The 22,455-nt window shown below is 39.1% G+C and overlaps 1 protein-coding gene across 7 annotated transcripts in view; it reads right to left on the bottom strand.

Moving 5' to 3' along the window:
- FOXN3 (forkhead box N3) overlaps positions 1–22,455 on the bottom strand; it is a 251,710-nt gene that overhangs the window by 28,318 nt on the left and 200,937 nt on the right. For 5 of the 7 annotated variants that reach the window (XM_067462955.1, XM_060756931.2, XM_067462957.1 and 2 more), the window contains exon 5: positions 10,412–10,477. The exons of 1 other annotated variant lie outside the window; for it this stretch is intronic. In XM_067462955.1, the coding sequence (XP_067319056.1) occupies positions 10,412–10,477 (66 nt within the window). The remainder of the gene's footprint in view (positions 1–10,411; positions 10,478–22,455) is intronic. One more of the 7 variants, XM_067462958.1, reaches the window with a different exon arrangement.

A 22,455-nucleotide genomic window follows, 5' to 3' on the forward strand; every position in this document is an offset into this window, starting at 1 on the left:
GTGTATGCGAGAGACCCACACTATTGCTGGCTGGTGCTGGGGGAGAAAGTCCTGCAATGCTGAGTAAAATGGCAGACAGCTTTACTTCTTCCCCCTGAGGACACACAATACCTAAAGCAGAGCGTCCTACTCCTCACTGCACTGAGGAGACTTTCACTTTAGCTTTCTATGCCTCAGCTTGCAGCACACACAGAACAACTGAACCAACCTTGTACACTGCATAGCCACGCCCATCACTATGTCTTATTTTTGGGGTATGGCTTATATTGCACAAATGCTTAGATTTCCTGCTACAGCTTATTTTATGGGTATGTCTTATTTTAGAGGAAACAGGGTAGAAATAACAATGGTGATTTTGCTTCATATGCGAATGAAAAGGTGTTATACAAATTTAATAATCCACCAAATGTCTGCCATATGTTGTCCCGAACTACCTGTTCAAAACTAGATTATGTATGTTGCCCACCCTAAAGACATCCCATATAACAGACAGGTGTACCATGCAAAATTACTATCTGATCCTAATTGCTTTTGCTTTCCCTCTTGCTTCTATTCTCTTTTGTATACTTGCATCATGAAATGCTTTCTCAAACCTGCCTCCTCTTCTTATTATTTGCAACATTGCATGCAGTCCCCAAAGAAGCCCTGCATCAGCATGTCTGCACATCTGTATTACGCATCTGCATTTTATATTTATCTTGCCTTTTCTATTCTTATCTTTGTTGTGTTGACTATGAGACTTTGGGCTATTTTAAAAAGCTTGCAGTACTTTCTTGTTCTCTGTGCATTGTGTAGTCTTCATTAAAATCAAAACGAATAAAGTAAAACAAAAAAGATGTTCTTTTAGCAGTGCTTTGCATTCCAGTTAACATTTGACAGAATTTAATATATGAGCAAGTAGCTCCCCACAGTGGAATAAAGAGCAAGTGTCATGGACAACCTACTTCTATGGAGACAACACCCCCAGTGATAATTAAGACTGTCATTCAGAGAAGCAGAAGCAGAGATCTGAGTTTGCAGTAGGTATTTATACATTTCAAAACTGAAGTATCCCACAAAAACAATTTAAAATTGCTTTATGAAATTAATCCTGCTGTTACAACATGACTTACACTCTGAGCCATACAGTCTGGAGGATAATCTACACTGCATAAATGTAAGCCTGTGGAAGGGACTAAGTGGTTTCCTTTCACATAACCATTTAAAAAAGACTTTCAACCGAGCTAGTATATTTGATTATGTGGCAATAATAATCCTGAAGGAATCTTAGATAGATTCAGTGTTAGCGGTATCATCAACTGATTACTGGTATATTGGGTCATTTGCTGGTATCTCTAAGGGATCTAAGTCTCACTCACACTCATGACAGTAAGCATAATATTTTCCATACAGTCATCATAATAGAGAAACAGTTGCTAACGGCAAACATGTTTATTCTGTCTCAGACAAACTCAGACACAATTTTATCTCTAAAAAGTGAAAGCTGGCCAGAAGCAGAAAATACTTCTGGTGTTGTAAACATGATGACATAATCTATGTCTCCAAGTACTTGCTGGGGTGTGTGGGTATGCCTCTGCATTGGATGCCGAAGCCTCTCCCATATCCAGCCATCACAACCAAAATTACTGTGCCGTAAGGCAGATCAGGGTGTGGGATAACAGCCTATGTTGGATGGGGTCACGTTCCCCCTGAAGACACAGGTCCGCAGTCTGGGAGTGATCCTGGACTTATCACTGACCCTGGAACCCCAGGTGTCAGTGGTAGCCAGGAGCATCTTCGCACAGTTAAAACTTGTGCACCAGCTGTGCCGATACCTTGATACGCCTGACATGGCCATGGTAGTCCAGGCCTTAGTCACATCCCGTTTGGACTACTGCAATGCTCTCTACGTGGGACTGCCTTTGAAGATAGTTTGGAAATTTCAAATGGTCCAGAGATTGGCAGCCAGGTTACTAACTGGAGCGCCGTTCAAGGAGAGAACCACTCCCATGTTGCAGCAACTCCACTGGCTGCTAGTCTGCTTCCGAGCTAAATACAAAGTGCTTGTTCTTACCTTTAAAGCCCTAAATGGCTTAGTTCCAGACTATTTGACAAACCGCATCTCCCTCTACAGACCAAATCGGACACTGCGGTCATGTCACCGGAGGAGGTCTTCCTCTCAGTTCCACCCCCGTCCCAAGCACAGCTAGTGAGAACGAGAGAAAGGGCCTTCTCTGTGGCTGCCCCCACCTCTGGAACTCCCTTCCTATGGAGTTACCGATGCCCCCCTCCCTTTTCTCAAAAAACAGTTATAATTCGCGTTTATATGTTGGGTTGTATAAACTTTGTTAGTATGGATGTATTGTTGTTGTATTTGGGCACTGGATGTTTGCCTTTTATGTTTGAAATCTGCCCTGAGCCCCTTTGGGGAGATAGAGCGGAATATAAATAAAGATGATGATGATGATTATTATGATTATTATTATTTTCCAGTACAAATAACAACTTGCAAAGCTGTATGACAGTGCCCTGTGCTTCCCTGCATAAGTCAACTGATGTGGTACTCTGCAGGTCAGGAAAAGGTTGTGGAGTGGTCAAGGGCTCCAGGTAGCCACAGACTGCTCACCCCTGCCCCATCCATCCAAGTTTGGTTTAAAGTTAAGGAACAACCAGAGCTGGAAGTTGCTCATCTGATGTTAGCACCTGAAAGCAGGCAGAGTTGAACACTACAGATCACATACTTCTCAACCACAGCCAGACAGCTTGTACTGCTATTTAACATGCAATAGCAATTTGTAGATGTGTTCTTCACATTTTAGCTGATACAAATTTGATGTAAATTTGCACACTCTTTTTTGGTAATGTACTTCCTCTCTGTTGGGTGTTCACCATATTCTACTCTATTAAGCGTTACTAAGTACCCTCATGGATCATTATAGGTCTTTTATCATCACTAACTGAAAACATGCCACAGGGGCAATGGCCCACCTAACTTTATGATGATATGAGTCAAGATTACACCTTATTAGAGGATTAGCCCCACTATTTTGATTCTGGATTCATTTTAATAACTGTAAATAGAACTTTAAAAGTTGAAAGAGTGGCACTCTTTTGGAACAGGGATGGAGAACATGTAGCCTTCCAGATGCTGCTGGATTGCTACTCTCATGATCCTTCATCCCTGCCTATGTCAGGTAGGACTGATGGAAGTTGCAATCTACCAATATCCAAAGGGTCCTGATTTTCCCATTCCATATGTGCTAGAATGTTCTGTATAAGTACAGTGTATAAAACGGATGATTAAAAGTGTTGCAGTGCATCTGTGTCAAGTGGTTCTATTTTAATTTCATGGCTCTGCTTCCATGGTACACTTTCCCCAAGGAAGTCTGCCTGATGGTGACACTGTTATCTTTCTTGGCACTAGTCAAATATGCACTTACTCTCCCAGGCTTTCTGACACAAGAAATGGTGTTGCTATTATAAGCAAGTAGTTTTGTAGTGTTCATTCTAGGTTGTGGTGTGAAAGGGACACAGCTATTTGAAGTGGGTATTTTGTGGATGGACATCTGTAGCACAACATTGCAAACTATTTAAATAGTTGTTCTTTTTAAATAGGGTTTTTTGTGGCTGTGCATGTTTGCGTTGTTGTCACACAAATTTAATAAAATGAATGTGTGCACTTAAAAATTATTATTTAACTAAACTGTTCTTATCTGGAGATCATACATACTCAGAAGGACGATAGGTACAGGAAGCTTATTTATTTGACCTTGAAATATTTCTTTAAGGACAGTGCAAAAGCCTTTAAAATATATTTATTTGGAGCATACTTTCTTAGGAGACCATCAGAAGGATGAAGGAATAAAGTGCTTTCTCTCTTGCTATATACCTGCGTTTGAACTGAGACCTCTAGCTATCTTGAAACAGCTCCATTGGCATCTATGATGTTCTGGACTTCTGTAAATATGTTTGTAAAACTGTGTGCCTTCAAGTCATTTCTGACTGATGGTGACACTAAGATGAAACTTATCATGAGGGTTTCTCAGCAAGATTCCTCCAGAGCATTGTTTGTCTTTGCCTTTCTCTGAGACTGAGTGTGACTTTCCTAACGTCATCCATTGGGTTGCCATGGCCAAGTGGGGACTTAAATCCTGTTCTCTATGGTTACAGTCCAAAGCTCAAACCACTATACCAAAGCTCAAACCACTACACCTACTTTAGGTCTCATTCCTGGGAGAAACATGGGGTACAAATATATATTATAATTATCATTCAGTAATAAAATCACTACATCCTACTGACTTTCTGTCACCACTAACTGAAACCACAATTGTACATTTTATCTTCTGTTAAATAATTTTGTTTATACATGTGCATTTTCTGGAGTCACTACAGACAAGATTCGGTTATTGGTAAAATCAGGCATAGTGGTAGCAATTGCAGTTGCAACCACTGTAGACGTCTGTTGAGGTGAAAGGGACAGATCCTGCCTGATCTTCGAAGCTAAGCAGAATCAGCCCTGGTTGGTAGTTGGATAAAGGACTGCCAATGAATACCAAGTACTATATACTAAATTTCAGAGGAAGGATCTGGCAAAACTACATTGGAGCATTCCTTGCCTAAGAAAATTCTATGAAATGTATGGAGTTGCCAGAAGTCCACTGGCAACTTGAAGACATACACATACATGAATGTGCACGCACACACTTATTTAAAATATGATTCTGGAGAAGAGTTCCACAGATACGATAGACTGGTGAAAAAAAAACCCAAATACATAGGTCAGGGGTGTGAAAATCATGTTCATCGAGAGCCACATCAGCCTTATGGTTGCCTTCAATGAGCCAGTGAATCCATGAATGGAGAATCTGTGGATACAGAGGGCTGACTATATATAAACGAAGTGGCTCTGTCACCACAGACTGAAAAACGAAGTGGCTCTTCAGTTTTTACCCAGTTTGAGTCCCCAGATGTATTGAACAACAATACATTTTGACTATCTGTGAATAATGGGAATTTCAACCCAACAGCACTTGTGGCTAAGTCTTCGGAAAGGTTAAAGGACATTTTAAAGTCAGACATTACATCCACAAGCCTTCTATATAAATTCAAATCCTCACTAACCAGGATAAACTGAAGCCTTCCAGACGTTACTGTATCCCAAATCCTATCAGCTCTAATCATGATATGTAATGATGACAAACACAGCAGTTGTAGTTAGCATCTGGAGGGCCACATAAAATGACATGGTGGGCTGGATTTGGCCCATGAGCCTTGAGTTCAACATATGTGACATAGGACCTAGAGGAAATCAAACCCTTTCCAAAAGCCAAGATGACTAAACTGAGACTGTCATTCTGTGGTCATGACTCACTAGAAAAAACAACTGTGAAGTAAAGATAGAAAACAGTAGGAAAAAAAGAAAAGCATATTACACATGGATAGATTCATGCAAGGAAGCCACAGTCCTAAATGAGTTTTCCAGGTCTCTCATTCATAGGGTCACCATAAGTCAAAGTCGACAACACACAGATTGTCTATGGAATATACTATTCACAGTTATTCTTGTATTATCGTTAAGCATCAGTTGGGCAAAATCACATTAACATTTGGTGTTATATATATATATATATTAAAGCTGAAGTAATGTGTCATTATTTAGCAAAACATAAAGGTGTGCAGCCTTGATTGTATTTTACTTTGTCGTTTCAATTCACATTAAAAATAATAAGAGGCATGTGACTTCCCCAAAATCTTCTTGAACTGAGTATGTTAATCACAGCTTTAGCCCCTATAAATCATACACAATCACCCCTTAAGGACAGTTTCTTCAAGGACAGTGGTTCTCGTCATTTCACACTCACAAATCACTATCAAAGAAACTGAGTCCCACCACAAATGTAGGAAAATATCATTTCCCCAGAAGAACATTTATATGTTTACAAGGATTCTATTACTGTATCTAACTTTTACAGTACACTGGTGGACAAGGAATAGGAGATCAAAAGAAACATCAATTGTGCAAAATCAGTACTAGTTACAAGGTCAGCCCTGGTTAGTACTTGGATGGACAATATATACTTTGCTATAGGCTATATTTCAGAGGAAGGAATTGGCAAAACGACCTCTGAGTATTCCTTGTCTAAAAAAAAATCTCTATGATATTCATGGGGTTGTCATAAGTCACCCGACAACTTGAAGGTAAACACACGGCAATGTAATTTATGGTAGTCTGTGACACATCAAACTCTTGAGATGACATGGAGATTCAGCAAGAATGAGTTAGTATTAGTTAGCATACTACCGTGTCCCACAACTGATTTAGATGGAATAAGATCACAACCAATATCTTGGTGAAAGGCACTGTCACACATGATGTACCATTTCAAGAATGGTTTATGTGTGTAGAAAACAAAAGAGGAATTGGGGCAAGAATACTACGGTAAACTTTAAGCCAGTCAAAATCACTGATCCACACTGCCAGAAGAGTGCCCTTTATGAGATGGGATACAACTAATACTATGTTTAGGCAACATAGATGGACATTTTGATAGGATACAAAAGACTGGGAATCCTTTAAACATGATGACATGATGAAGAATCCTTTGGACTTTCTTTTCCATAGTATACGTATTTCAGTATGTATCAGGGAAAGTAGAAATTAATGTTTAAAATTAACAGGAATGTTAAGTAATGTCTGAGACATTTAATTATGAGAAACATCAGATAAGGCATTCTTTATTCAAGTGCTTCTATGGAATGATAAATATAAGTTAGTGTTTTCCATTAATAATACAGTTATCCGTATTTGTCTATGAGTCCCTTGTGGTGCAATGGGTTAAACCCTTGTGCCGGCAGAACTGAAGACCTACAGGTCGGAGGTTTGAATCCGGGGAGAACACGGATTAGCTCCCTCTAACAACTCCAGCTCCCCATGTGGGGACATGAGAGAAGCCTCCCACAAGGATGGTAAAACACCAAAACATCCAGGTGTCACCTGGGCAATGTCATAGAATCATAGAGTTGGAAGACACCTCATGGGCCATACAGTCCAACCGCCTGCCAAGAAGCTAGACAACCGCGTTCAAAGCTTCCCAACAGTTGTTCTTGCAGATGGCCAATTCACTCACACCAGAAGCAACTTGCAGTTTCTCAAGTCGCTTTTGACACACACAAAAAATGTCTAATGGTAGCCATAAAGAAAACATTAATCTTCTCTACACCTAGACATGCGAATGCATAGACCTGTACAGCAATGAAGGATGTCTATGTAAGCATTTCAAAGGCACTTGGGATAGATGAGGATGATGAAGTTAGTGCCTACAGGTTCTGACAAAGACATTATATTACCCTGGTCAACTGACTGTGTTTTTCTTCTTTTACAATCTTTCAAAGGAACACCAGAATGCATTCCTATTAAAAACACATATGGAAAAAATATATACAGAAATGAACATATTTTTGCAATCTGAAAAGATTCATGCCATGCAGTGTTTTAAAAGCTCCAGTAAAGTGTACACTAGTGTTTCAAAATGAGATAGCTATTTTTTTTATTTAGCACTGCACAGCAATGAAGAGCATTAGTAGCAGTTATATGCATGGGACTCCATCCCTGACTACCCACATATGCTCCAACCGCCTCATTTCCCATTGTGGCTTTCCACCCTCCATACTTACCAGTTCTTCCTTACACAATTTTGGTTCCTATATATCAAGTCATTCTTCCATTCACTCCCATTTCTCAGTTATTTCCAGACTATATAAACTCTCTGTAAGTTCTTCACTGATGAAGGAACTCTGTATTTTCCACAATGCCTTGGGCATTTTAACAAATATAGTCATTTTGACAATTCTTTCTCTCTTGATACCATTATATTTCTGGTGTCTTCTTTTTAAAAACACATTTATACCACACACAACATAAAGAAAAGTGTGGTTTTTCTCAGAATAATCTACAGCTCAACACACCAAACGTTTTTACACAAATTAACAACGGCCTCCATTAAATAATGTTTCTTTTCTTGAGTTCTGTAGAGGCAAATCGAACATAAAAGACTATGAAAACACTACTTTATTGGCCATTTTATCTAATTTTAAAATCACTTTTATTCTTGGTGCTCTTACTGTCTGATCTGCCACTTACCTGAGTTGATAAAGTCAATGATAAATGCAACACTTGTTTTGGTAATTGTCATTATTCTTTACTGTGGAATTGCACCTTTTAAGAGTCAGAGCACAATGTAAGAACCTCCAAACCAAAAAAAAAGTTCTAATTTGGAAAGCAACAGCTTTAATCTTAATTTTTCCAAGAAAGGCATCTGCTTGTAGATTGTTCCAAATGGTCAGGAAATCACCTGAAAAGACGTGGTGGAGAGTTGGAGCTAAAGATGAAAATCAAGATAAATGAGAAGGCTAGTTTCTGTTCCAGCATTACAGGATCCTAGCCACTGTGTTTTTCTGCCCTGAGCTTAGTTGATGAGGGAAATAAAACTAAGCTGTTTCCCAAGAGATTCCGATGCTACTATAGTATATGAAAGAAATACATACAACTAAAAATGAAATTAAAGAATATTCCTGGTAGAAGGTGGAGGCTCAGACCTGAACAACCCTTTGGAATGGATACCTCTGATGGAGCCCCCTGCTCGTTATCCATTACCCTCCTATTCATTTCTGTAGATGTGTAGATACTTCAGATTACCCAGAGAGACTGAGCAGAAGACGTGGCATACCAGTTTTTATTTCATGTCAGGTGTGACTTGAGAAATTGCAAGTTGCTTCTGATGTGACAGACGGGAGCTCACTCTTCTCCCCGGATTCGAACCACTGATCTTTCAGACAGCAGTCCTGCTGGCAAAAGGATTTAACCCATTGTGCCACCGGGGACTCTTCTGACCTTTTAAGTGTCCGAAGGCTATCGTACAAACTCCCCAGAATGTCCCTGAGCATTGTTTTAGTGAACTGTGCCCAATTACTAGGCAGTTGATAGACTATTTGTAAAGTGAGCTGGAGCACTTTAACATATGTTTGATAACACCTCTCTTACACTAAGAAGGAGGGAGAATAAGAATTGTTAATACTGTATATGTTGATTTCACAAGCCACTTCTATACACAGTAAAAGAAGTTCTTGAAAAACAGAGTGGTTGACCAAAGCCAGTCACAGGGTATTCCTAAGGCTGGGATTGTCCTGGGTTTACTATGTTGAAAGAAGAAGGCATCTACAACCTAGTTTTGCATAATGTATGCAAAAGACTCAACATTCCCTGAACATATGTTCATGGGAATGAGCCAAGTAGAAGACAAAATCCCGCATTTATACAAGTATTTCCCCTTATCATTGATGAAATATACCGAGGACTAGTTAAGTCAAACTGCTTGTAGAATTTACTGAATGAACTGGCACAGATTCTTAAAGATGTTATTGTATTAATTATTATGCATTGGAGCAGGCATGGGCAAACTTTTGAACTGGGGGGGGGGCACATGGTGGGCCAGAGCAGGGTGAGTGGGCCAGGAGGGAGGAAGTTCTCCCCAAGCGCCTTCCCTGCCCTTTCCTCCTCTACCAAAAGGGAAGGAAGAAAGGAAGGAGAAAGAGAGAGGGAGGGAAGGAAGGAGAGAAGGAAGGGATGGATGGAGGGAGGGAGGGAGAGGAAGGAAAGGGTAGAAGGGAAGAAGGGAGGGAGAAAGAGGGAGGTAAGGAAGGAAAAAAGAGAAGGAAGGAAGGATAGGATGGTGAGAGAGAGGAGGACCTGAGAAAGGAGCCCAAGGGGGTCACATCTGGCCCCCGGGCCTGGGTTTGCCCATACCTGTATTAGAGTGATAAAATCCACTCTTAATTCATAAAAATATTCTGAAAAGGAAGAGACAATAATTGGTCTATAATAATGCAGTTTCTCCTGTTATGGAAAAAGTCTGCATGATTCTTTGATGAATCCACCTTTCTGATTTGTTACAGAACAGACCTGATTTAATCATGGAAGCTTAATATTCAGTGTAAAGATTAGACATAACTTTAATTCTTCTTTCTTCTTGTTTCTGGTTCTTAAAGGAGTCTGTTAGTCAGCCACACTTTTAAAAAACCAAAACAAAAACAATTTTTTGATGGTGGCCCTGGGTATACTCCTACCTGTCTTACTGAAGAAAAATACTTAATACTCTATTATGAAAGGGATTACAATTGTATATATCTAAAACATACCAGTATCAATTAGGTATATACAACTGCTGTTATTCACTACTCATAAAATTTAGCATATAGGGACAACCATCAAAAAATTAGACTAACTAAAGAAATTAGCAAGGGTCCAATGGAAAAATCTTTTTTTCCATCAGAGCTGATTTTATTTTTTTAACCCGACAGGCTGCGGGCTAATGAAATAGAAGGTTAGGCTTACATATCTATGGTGCTATAGGCTATAGAAATATCTACTCACAACCTGCTTGTATCTCAGGGGGAGTATTCAAAAGCATCATGGCAGTGGCAGCATCAATGTCAGGATCTGGAAAAATCAACCAATAAATACATTAATTTACAAATGGGCCAATTTCCAACCCCGCTAGTTCATAGAATGAACTGAATTGCTAAAGAAAGATAAATCAAACAAGAATATAGTTGGATAAAGAAAAGAAGCCCTAATGTTTTTTAAACCAGTGGTTCCCAACCTGTGGGCTGCGAGCCAATGTTTGGCCACAAGACCTAAAATCAGGTCGAAGTGACATGTGGATAATAATACAGCCCTACCAAAAAAATATTTTCTTGGTGTCTTTTGTTTTTAGGTCTGTTCCTGGGGTTATTTGGAATGCTGATACAGAAAATGGCATTGGATAGACACCACCAGTTCTAGATTATAAAATATGGCTTTCTGTGGGCAAGTAGATGGCGACCACTAGATGGCATATGTTCTGTATCAGAAACTAGAGCTGATGTGCTCTATACAATGCAATTTTCTGAATCAGCGCCCTAAGTAGCTAAACCGAATCTAAAGTTGACCAAAACTAATTCGTAACCCCTTTGGTACTAATGTTGGAGAGTGGTCCCTGGTCAAAGTGGTCCCTGGTAAAAAAAAAAAGGTTGGGAACTATTGTTTTCAACATGTAAACATGGTCCAAAGGAAAGCAGCCTATACTCTAGTTTGTCACTGTTCTTCCTCCTCTCACTAGGGACAGCTGCATTTGTGATTCTTGTTGTGAGGTTGGCAGCTATTTTCTGGGCTGGTGTTATGATGAGAATGACAAGAACAAAATTACAGCTACAGCAGTGGTGATAGAGGAGGAAGGAAGAGAATGTTTGAGAGAAAAGCTATCCTGTGGGCTCCCAATTGCTTCATTTGCCTTCCTTGTCTCTGCACCTTTGCAAAAAGCACACTACTCCTGTGCAAAACAGACTGTTTATGCCAACATATAGCACCAACAAGACTTCAGCAAAAAGGCATTGGGGATCACCTTGGAGGCTGATGCTGTTAAATCTTTTCACTGCTGCAAAACATATGACTATTCTATATTCTGGGTATATGCTTTATGCTTCTGACAACTGAGATCAACGAATTTGTGAACACAATAGACTTGGCAATGGTCCACTTCCAAAGGCTCATACTGACTCCACATGCAGAGGATTTGGAAGATAGTTCAGATGAACCGTATTACCTCCATCTGAAGATAGTTCAGATGAATCATATTCCTTCTTGGAATGTGTTGAGATGGTTCATCAAGCCATCCTTGAAAAGCCCATTTTTGGAGAAAGACAGGATACAAATTCAATAAATAATTCCAGAGATCACCTCCCCTTTTCATGGATACAAAGTTGCTCCCAGACATTTTGCTGCTGCTACCCACCCAAATGAAGGTGTATCACACTCCTGATCCACCACAGGTTATTCCCATCAAACACAGTTCATTGATAGATGGCAAGTAAGGGATGTTGAAGGGGGACATGGAAAGAGCCTCCTTGAAGACTGAGTAAATACAGTTGGGCGTCCTCTGGGCAACATTTCTTGTAAACGACTAATCTTCCCAACCCAAAAGCACTGCTTTACAACATTTATGCAATGCTTTTAACACAAAATAATAAGAAAAGGGATGCCAAACAAAATACAATCTCTTAATAATTATATTTACATGTCTTTAAAAGTACTCATATCTACCTTTCTACATGGATGCATGCCAGACTGTCCCAAGACATTTTGCTATCCCAGCCAGAGAAGCAAATGGTGATGCTCATGTCCACCCTCTCAAATTAAGGGCCACTATAACAATGAAGTTATTTGGCCAAGTAAGCCACCCCCAAGCATAACTTCTGCTTCCCAGCAGTTAAAATAAAGCAATAAACAAGATAGGATGTTAATTAATCCACTAATTAATAACTAACAATTTTCCATATCTTCAAGACACCAAAGGTCTATTAATTCAAACCAAGTGGTAGAACTAGGTACAACTTGTAAAAAGCTCTATGATGTCATAGAGCTGTTTATGTGATGGGAGATTGATTATGCCCATGAATTATATTCTGAAATCTGTATAACGCCACAAAAACAGAGGAAGGGTATGAAGCCTAGGTAGTAAACTAGACAGTTTATGGAACTGTATGTAAGCTAAATGCAAATATGTAATTGGGACATCACCACTCCCATTTGTGGTGTCAATGAGAATTTAGAAAGTGCACCTGCATATGGAGTGTAAGTATAAAGAGAGAGAGAAAGGGGGAGGGAGGGAGAGAAAGAGAAAGATGGAGAAGGAGGGAGATCCTGGGAAGGCACCAAAGCCATTTGCATTGGATCATTGCTTGTCTGCCATTATCCTTAATCGGTTTCTGAATCCATCACATGCAGTTGGTTGACAGATGGCAAGTAAGGGACACAGAGCAAAATATGATCCTTTTATAACTATATTTACTTGTCTTTGAGAAGAGGCCGCATGGCTGCCATGGAAATAGAGGTAGTCATGACAACAGTAAACAACCAAGAACGGCCAGTGAATAAGCTGAAAAGAACATCTGCCCCGGCAAAGCGTCCCAGCTGCCCTCGGGCGAAACTTGCTAATCGTGTAGCGGTGCTGCGTGACAGAGAAAGCCGCCTATGCCATGTTCAAATAAATGAAGTGTGCAATTGAAGCGGACATAAAAATGCACACCCTTGCTAACTGCTGCCTCTGTGCTCTTAAAACTGAATGACTAATGGGCTCCGTTTTTTGGGGAGGTGGGGTCGAGGAGGAGGAAAATACTTGTCACTATTTATACTAAATTACATGCCACAAAATTCAATTTGCTGCTAATAGCTTCTTGGCACTTTATTTTGGATATTATGTTGGAAAATTACATTTCAGTGTTAAAAATACATATTTTGTATTTGTTATAAATGCAGTTCAATTTCAAGGCTAATAATGTAATGGTATATAAAACCTTAAAATCCGTTCATAAATGCAGACTACAGACAGTGCAAGAGATCAGAATGGCTATTTTTCTCTGTCTCTCTCACAAATAGTTTCCTTCACTTTTTACAGATGTCTTTCTTTGATGTCCATCCAATATATTTTTTTACTGGATGATGCTTTTATGTCCACTTTTAGGAAGCGCAGATAACTTTATGCCAATTAAAATAGAACCAAAATGGAACCACTGAGACAGAGGAGGATGTTATCACATAGTTGGGACATCCCAATATTTGCAAAACTACAAATTATTATGTCACAAAATAGTGTCAGAAAACCAAAAAGGGGGTAGATGGGCATGGGGAAAGTTTAATGAATTGGTTGCCAGAGACTATTTACCAGCCCAGTAAGCCATAGATGGCTGAAATTTTGAACAGGAGCACCACTGATAGCAGCTCAAAATACTGTACTACAATGCTTTCCTGCAGGTCTTACTAGTTGCTGCTGTTGTTGTTTTGTGCCTGCAAGTAATTTCTTAGTGACTCTAAGGTGAATCCAACACAAGATTTTATTGGCAAGATTGGATCAAAGAGATTTTGCCATTACATCCATCTGAGGCAAAGGGCTTGTGGCTAGCCCAAGGTCACCTAGTGAGTTTCCATGACTCCCAGTTCAACATCCAAACCATATACCACACTGGGTCTAGGCTCTCACTCACATAATTCTGATTACCATAACACAACAGAAATACACAAGCGAAGGACTGGCAATAAAAACCATTACAACTAGCCAGCTAATGCACTCTTCTTATGCCAAGGACATACATTTTTTTTCCAGCATGTTTTCACGATGTTATGTTTTATTGTGATATGTTTCTATTTGGTTTGGTTTTTATTTTATTGCACTACGTTTAACTCTGTGCTCTCCGGACTTGTTCCTTTGTAAGCTGCCCCAAGTCCCTTCGGGGAGATGGAGGCGGGGTAAAAAAATTAAGTTATTATTATTATTATTATCATCTGCATATTTTATCTTTTCTCCAAAAATATCCAGAAAGCAAAAAAAAATTGTAACACTCATTGGAAAAGAGCATTTGAGAAAGTTTTGATGGAAACATCACATAACACTAGGTTTTGAAGATCATCCCTATCTGACTACAATGATCATCCTTACTACAATGCAACCCGAGCTATGCCACATGCACAATGGAGGACCTTCTCACAGTGACACCAGAGGCACTCCAAGTAGCCAGTTTCTGGTCTAAGAAAATATAGTATAATGCCAAGTTTTTAAACTTTGTGTTTTTAAATACATTATAACTGTATCCGCAATTTGTTTCTGACATGACAAATAAATAAATAAATAATACCTTTCAAGAGAACAGTAGGAAAAGCTAGATTTTATTTATTTTATTTATTCCCTATATTTATATCCCCCTTCTCACCTCCCCCCCCCCGGAGGAGGGGGACTCAGGGCAGCCTCACAGAAGCACCATATGATGCGAGCATCAGAAAACATTCAGCAATACATTAAAAATTTAAAACAATAATTAAAACAATAGATTAAAACATGCTTATTAAAAATCAGAATCCAAAATAATTTGGATTCTGGATATGCATTTGTGGTATGTGGATGTAAAGGCTGTAGTGCACAGCAATTTTATAGCCTTCTACATTGGGAATGAAACAAAAGCAAAGCTTGCAGGTACCCGTATACAGTTCCATATTAAGATATGATCTTGATGTGAGGTAATGCATGAAACTACTAGCTGCTTTTTTGTTATTTCACTCTCACGCTATCAAAACAGTTGTCTAGAGCTCACTAGGCACAAATGCTCCAATTCCATCTGCTTAGGCAGTCTTAGACATTATCCACAATGACTTTGTGGGAAGGGGTACCATCCCTTCAGGCAGAGGGGATGGGAGGGAGTTACATTAAAATAGATTAAATAGTTTTCCACTGTGAACCAAGCAGTAACTTATAAAGGTAATAAGGCAATCGTTTATCTTTCTTCGGTCTTCCTTTTTGGCCAATGGATCCATCCCAACTCAATCCCTCAATGTTATTTTTTTCTATTGATAATTACCTATAAAGCTGTTCAGGGGTTTTCTGTAGTTCGATAAATCTCAGGGTTCACATTACATAATTATACTACTTCATTAGCACCTTAACTGCACTGAGTGCATGCCACGGACTTCTGAGATTTGTAGTTTGGTGAGGTACTAGAGCTATCTGACAGTATAGGTCCCAGGATAAAGTCATAGACAAAGCAATAGCGAAGTGCTATAACTGTGTAGTGTGAAAGATACTCAAGTTTACCTGTTCCTCCTTCCTGTGTGGAGTAATATAATCTGGGATACATTGCATAGGCATATTACCTTGAGGATTCAGACATAACATATTTGATGAAACCTCTGGGTCACAGAACTATGGTATTCTCTGTGACAGAACTGTTACTGAAGCAAGGGTAATGTCAAAAGGAAATGGTGTGCATGTTTAAAACCAAAAGCACCTGAGAACAGAAAACATGTCACCTGTTAAGATATGCTTAACATGTTTCAGTCTGCAAGAGTTTCCAATTTATATGAATACACCTTCTCCCCCACCCCATCAAAATTATCTATATGAGCATCAAGTTTTAATTTGCCAAATGAAGCAGCAATGTATTAAAAATAACCATCTTGCACAGTATTTTACCATTATGTATGTTTGTAAAAAATACAAACAGTAACAACACTATTTCACATTTCTCTTTTGAAAAGAGCAATCTGTTTGAAATTATTTTAAATGATTCCCAAATGTTGCAGTGCTGATGCAAAACATATTTCACAATTTAAGAGACAAATATATTATTACTGTACAAAATATACCATTACTAAACATAAGATCCCACAATTTCCCTTAGGACTATGAAGTTAGTTTGAAGTATAGATGATGGACATGTTGGAAAAAATCCAGCCTCTTTAATGATAAGTCCATACGGGGAGCATGCTTTTAAATTTTCTATACAGCTAATGCCATGCGCATCTGGATTATCTGGAAAAAAGAAGTCAGAAATCACGAAGTGGCATGACCAGGGCAGTTGCCAAACAACTTGCATGGCCATGATACACAAAGACAATCTAGGTTGATGCCTTCTTTGAAACCTGATCTCTTCCCAACTCCATCTCAGTTTCATGAATCGCAAATCCAAGAAATACAAGCCAACAATGGTAATGCCAAAGACTCTAAGCTATGTGGTTAAACACAAGAACAGCACTTCCAGACCAGAGCAATATATATTTATTCATCAGAGCAGACAAACGAATGCATCTGAGAAGTACATAGCAAAGTATGAAGCCAAAGAGTGTCCTCTTTAGCATGTCCTCTTTAGCACTTAGATATTCAGAGGTATTCTCGCTCCAAAACTGCAAGTTGTACACTGTATGGAGGAAAGATTTCTCAGAGAGGCTAGATATTGTGAATGACAGCCACTCATATACCAGCTCTTTGTATATGTGTCAAATTCCATTTTAAAGGCACTTATGTCCATGTTTATCAATGCATCCTCTGGCAAAAAAAGAACCTTAAATGGATTATGCAATGTCTTTACTATTTAAAAGTACTTTAACACGTAATTGCCTGTTAAAAATACAAAACTTTACAACTTACTTGCTACTTTTGTGTTATCGTTTGTAGGGAGCTTAAAGTAGGTAACAGAAATTTTGGGAAATTCCACACAAAATGTAAAAAATGCACCCCATACAAAACGTTATTTGCAACAACCAATAGCTCATGTCATTCCCACAAGTAGAAATCCTCTACAGGAAATCTGTTTTACTGGATGATCCTGAATTTTAATATTAGCCAGTATATTATTGGGTAAACCTGGGTCAGTTGCTCTCTTCCAGCCTGGCCTCCATCAGCTATGCACAATGTCTTGATCCAGAGAAACAGATATGTGACAAGTAATAATAAATGACCATGGGAGAAGGTAGAAGAAAAATTCTCCAGCCCCCTTTGTATATTAAAAAAGCTATATGTTTACATTGCAATGGACCCTTGGTATCCACTGGCGTTGTATTCCAAAACACTCCCCTTCCCTCTCCATACCAAAATCTGTGAATGCTGAATCCATGGATACGGAGGGTCAACTATAGATAGAAAGCCAACACTTCCATAATGATTTATTAGATTAGTTAAGGATATATATCACAGTATACCTATGTCTCAAACATCATGCTAAGTAACGTAATGCTAAGTAACTTGTCCAGTAATACAGAATAATTCAGGATAAGGTACACTTTTGTCCAAATATCCTTGTTTCTAGAGCAGGATTGTGACACAAACTGACATAAGCCACAATGTATAATAAATATTAAGATGTACACATTGATGTAAGATGTGCAACAAATTATCCTGAGCTGTGCAATGCTTTGACATTTACTAAGCTTTTCAAAGTGACTTAATCAGACAACATCATAACAGTTCTAAATTAAAACTTCATAATATGCTCAATCATTAAAGGATATTAGTTCTAATTGCAATGTATCCATTAGCAAAAAAACATCTAAACCAAACCAAACATTAACATGTAATACACGAAAGGACAAAGGTTATCTAACTACAACAAAGCACAATAGTTTTTCAATTGCCATTAACAACAAGAAAACATTATCTATTCTTCTTTTGTGTACCGCATAATAAAACTGTTGAGAAAGCACAGCAGCTTTTCTACCCTGCTTGTAATTTACCATTAATATTTACTAAAGTGGCAATTCCTAGGTTTGAATGAGACAGATTTAATTCTTTTAGAGCCAACTTTCCTAAAATTCATCATTGAATAATATGAAGTACTGATAACAGAAATCTTTCTTCTAGTTATTTTGTTACGTGTGTAGAAGAATAGCTGGCAAATTACATTTTGTACACAATAATAGAATTTTCATGCGATTTTTAAAAAGGGATGAAATTGCAAAATCTACTGTCTCTCTTCCATCAAGCCGTCTATGCTTTTGCCACAGTAGGTTAGCACTAGTCAAAATCCACATCAGTCAGTCCTTCAATTATCAGATATACCAACTAAAGTGAAAATAATCAGAACATGATCACAGAAGAGGAGATCATTGGTGGGTAGTGAACTGTTGGTAGATATGTCAGTGTTCAGAGGATAACATCTTTACTGAGAAGCAGATTGTTTAAAATGTGACAGATGTACATGGGACAGAGTGCATAATAAGAGGAATATAAGCTACAGGTTTTGAAATAATCTCTGCTATTTCCACCCATTTAATGTACAATATGGTTGTATCTGGCCTATTCCAACAATGACTGAACAGTGTAGCACTCTGTATTTGGGTCAGCAGGCCAGTAAATCCCTGCTGTTCAAAGATCTGTGAGTTCATCTGTATGTGAAAAAGACCTGGTCTTGCCCCTGTAGTTACCTAGAGAAGACTGTCAGGGAAAAGACTCTAACCCTGTTGTTCCCAAAAGTGAAGATGTTAGTTAAACCTAAGGTTTTTGTCAAGATTGGTTCAGCCATCACAGTCAACCAAGGTTATCTAGAATCTTGGCTTTTAAAGATGAGGCAAAGTAATGGTCTATACAACGTGATGGCTCTAACTTAGCTTGTAATGCAAGCAAGAGCTGCTACACAAGTAATGTGATTGGAAGAGACACTATATGTACTTTATAATGGCTTTGAAGCTGAACTAATCACAGCATAATTTGACAACCTCACCTCATTCTAAGTACCTTCCAAAACCTCTCAGATGGGTTGCCAAAGACCATGCCAAATATAGTGGCTATACCACTATGAGCTATTGATAACTCCTACTAACTCTAAGATTCCATAGTATATAGACTGGGCAGTGAAAGTGGAATTATATTCCTAGGACTGAAGAGTGTGAATGGCTCTCAGGTGGTTGCACATAAGCTCACCAATCCTGCCCTTCCATTTCTGCCAAGAGGCAAAACAGTCAATTTGATTGCAGAATGCTCTATCAAATCATGGCTGAGATTTCTTTGGTCTTAGGAGTGACCTGAGAAACTACAAGTTGCTTCTGGTGTGAAAGAATTGGCCATCTTCAAGGACGTTGCCCATGGGACACCCAGATGTTTGACCATCCTGTGGGAGGCTTCTCTCATATCCCCACATGGGAAGCTGAAGCTGACAGATCAGAGCTCACCCCATTCCAGGATTCGAACTGCCAACCTTTCTGTCAGCAGTCCTACTGGCACAATGGTTTAACCCATTGTGTCACCGGGGGCTTCATTATTCCTGGCTCAGATGATCTTAGACAGATCAACCACTATATCAATTCCTCTGTGCTATGATGCTCATAGCTGCTATATGAATGAAGTTGTAAGATAAAGCATGTTTTTGTCCAATATGATGTTGTGACTAGAGCAGACCAACTGACTCAATGGGAATTCATTTAGCCAAATTAAATTTAGGACTTAAAGTGCAATGATTAATACTATTATTTTAAAAAGGCACAAGACATAACTGTGATCCGCTGACAAATGTACCAGCTTGTACTGTGATGACTTATGCAGAAAATATAATACCAAATTCAAAAATGTGTAAAGGAAGTACCTATATATCGTTCTCTTCCTACCTGTAATTAGGAATAACTAATGCCAAGGCAGGTGAGTAACTGCAACGTATGGCCTTCAACCTTTTAAAAATGCTACTTCTTTCTTACACATATACATTAAAAGTTTTTTCATTGCCAAAGAATGTAAGACTCTTATTCAAACTTTTTGTTAAAATAGGACCTATTTGCTTTAAGAAAGATCACTAATACTACAAAAGTTAATTGCAAGTGAAGGTTTCACTCATACATACATCTTGTGAAAAGGTGATTGAACCCCTTTGTAACATATGGAGGGCTTCAGAATGAGATAACAATAGACATAGTTCTGTTATGCCAAGGTCCAGAAGGGGATGACCCCCCCCCCCCCGCTTTATCCCAACTGCTACTGCCCTCACCTTGGAGGGAGAGAAGAAGAAGCCACAGCTCCATCATGGCTAAGCCCAGACTCAGACGAAAGGCTATCCCAATGGTCACTGCCCTAGCTATGGAGAAAAAGAAACAGGCACAGCTCTATGTTGCCTAGGCCCAGAAGCAGATGAAACACCATCCTACTAGCCCAAGTACCTTCCCTAGTCATGGCGAGAGAAATGCAGACACACCATGCCTAGACCCAGTAGCAGTTGAAATGCCCTCCCACTATTCCAACTGCCATGACCCTAGCTATGGAAAGAGATAAGCAGGCATAGCCCTATGTTGCCTAAGCTCAGAAGCAGATGAAACACCCTCCCACTACACCAAGTACCTTAGCCTGGAGGGAGAGAAGAAGGCACAGCTCCATCATGCCTAGGTCCAGAAACAGATGAAAGGTCATACCACCACTATTCCAACTACAATGACCCTAGCCATGGAGAGAGAGAGAGAAGCAGGCACAGCTCTATCATGTCTAGGTCCAGAAGCAGATGACAGCCCCCCCCACTCCCACTATTCCAACTGCCACAACCCTAGCTATGAAGTGAGAGAAGCAGACACAGCTCCATCACACCTAGGTCCAGAAGCAGATGAAAGGCCCTCCCCATTGTTCCAACAGCCACCATCCTAGCCATGGAGAGAAAGAAGCAGTCACAACTCCATTATGCCTAGGTCCAGAAGCAGATGGAAGCTTCTGCCACCAACGGAACTGCCACTGCTCTGGCCTTAGAAGGAGGTAAGAAGAGACAGTATTTTCTGGAGTCTTTTCCTTTTGTGTAATGTGTTCTTGAGATTGAAAACCTTGATGACGGAAGGAAAGTGTTCAGTTCTTTTACTTGTAAAGCACCATGTACAGCAATGGTGCCATATAAATATATAAATAATTCAATACATGACTAATAAGCACCAATAGCCTGAAACACAAAGTCATCAGAACAGGTACTATGAGATCAAAGCCCATTTCCCACTGCAATGCACAATGAGCCTCATCTTGTATAATTGCAGCACTACTGAAGCCTGGAGATGAGGACCATATGCATTCAAATATTTCTTGAGAAGGGCTGCTGAGTGTTCTCTACAGGAATGATACTGGGATGATGGTGTCTCCCCCCCCCCCAAAAAAAAATCTTTTGACGGTGATTAATTGGGGGAAACAGGCTGAGAATCTAAACAGCAGCAACCTTGCATCAATTGAATAGCATCCTGGACTGGTTTTGTGAACATTTGGATATACTCTATCTCCGAAAAATTATTTGAACCAAAAGTTTTGAAAGCTCAAATTATTTCTAATGAAAGTATTGTTCTAAATTGGTAGTTACTATCAAGCCGATTAAAACATGCCACCAGCAAGAAGGGATTGCAACAAAATGTGTAACCTTTTTGGATGGCTGCCATCTAATACATACACGTATTACAGGTTCTACTGACATACAGTTTGCCAAGTTGCATGTATCGTATTGCTCTCTACTTTTACGAGACCATTCTCATAAAAGGCTGGCAAATTTTATAGGGATTTTTATAATGTCAGATTAGAAAATCTGCAACGAAAAACATGTTCGGTTCAGTGCATGTTCAGTTTGCGATTTTCCAGCACAGATCTTAATTTTCCAGTTGGATATCTTCACAATTGTCAGTGATTGGAAGGAAGATCAGTAACACTCCTGCAGATTCAAGCAACAGTTTAGAGGAGAGAGCTGCTCTTTTTAAAGGAGCAAAAGTAATCTAATATTGGATTGATGTAAGTTTTTCGGGCTATATGGCCATGTTCCAGAAGTATTCTCTCCTGACGTCTCGCCTGCATCTATGGCAGGCATCCTCAGAGGTTTTAAAAATCACATACCACAATTTGACAAATTCCCCCTTTCAGACTGTAGATGGAAAATCAGCTAGTTTAAAATGCAGTTTACCCTTCTGAGCCATGTATGACTGAGATAAAACAGAAATAAGAGCACCTTTGTCTACTGGATCCAACCCAAATACTGTTTGATATTAAATAATGATAAAAATGTATTTAACACACAACGGAAAGAATCAAGTGCATTAACCTCACACGCCTAATGCTACCTTTTTGAACCACTTTATCTTCCATGTTCATTCTTCAAACAAAATAAAATGTATCTCCAGAAAATCTT

This window comes from Anolis sagrei, chromosome 1, assembly GCF_037176765.1.
Source record: "Anolis sagrei isolate rAnoSag1 chromosome 1, rAnoSag1.mat, whole genome shotgun sequence".
Classification (NCBI taxonomy): Eukaryota; Metazoa; Chordata; class Lepidosauria; order Squamata; family Dactyloidae; genus Anolis; species Anolis sagrei.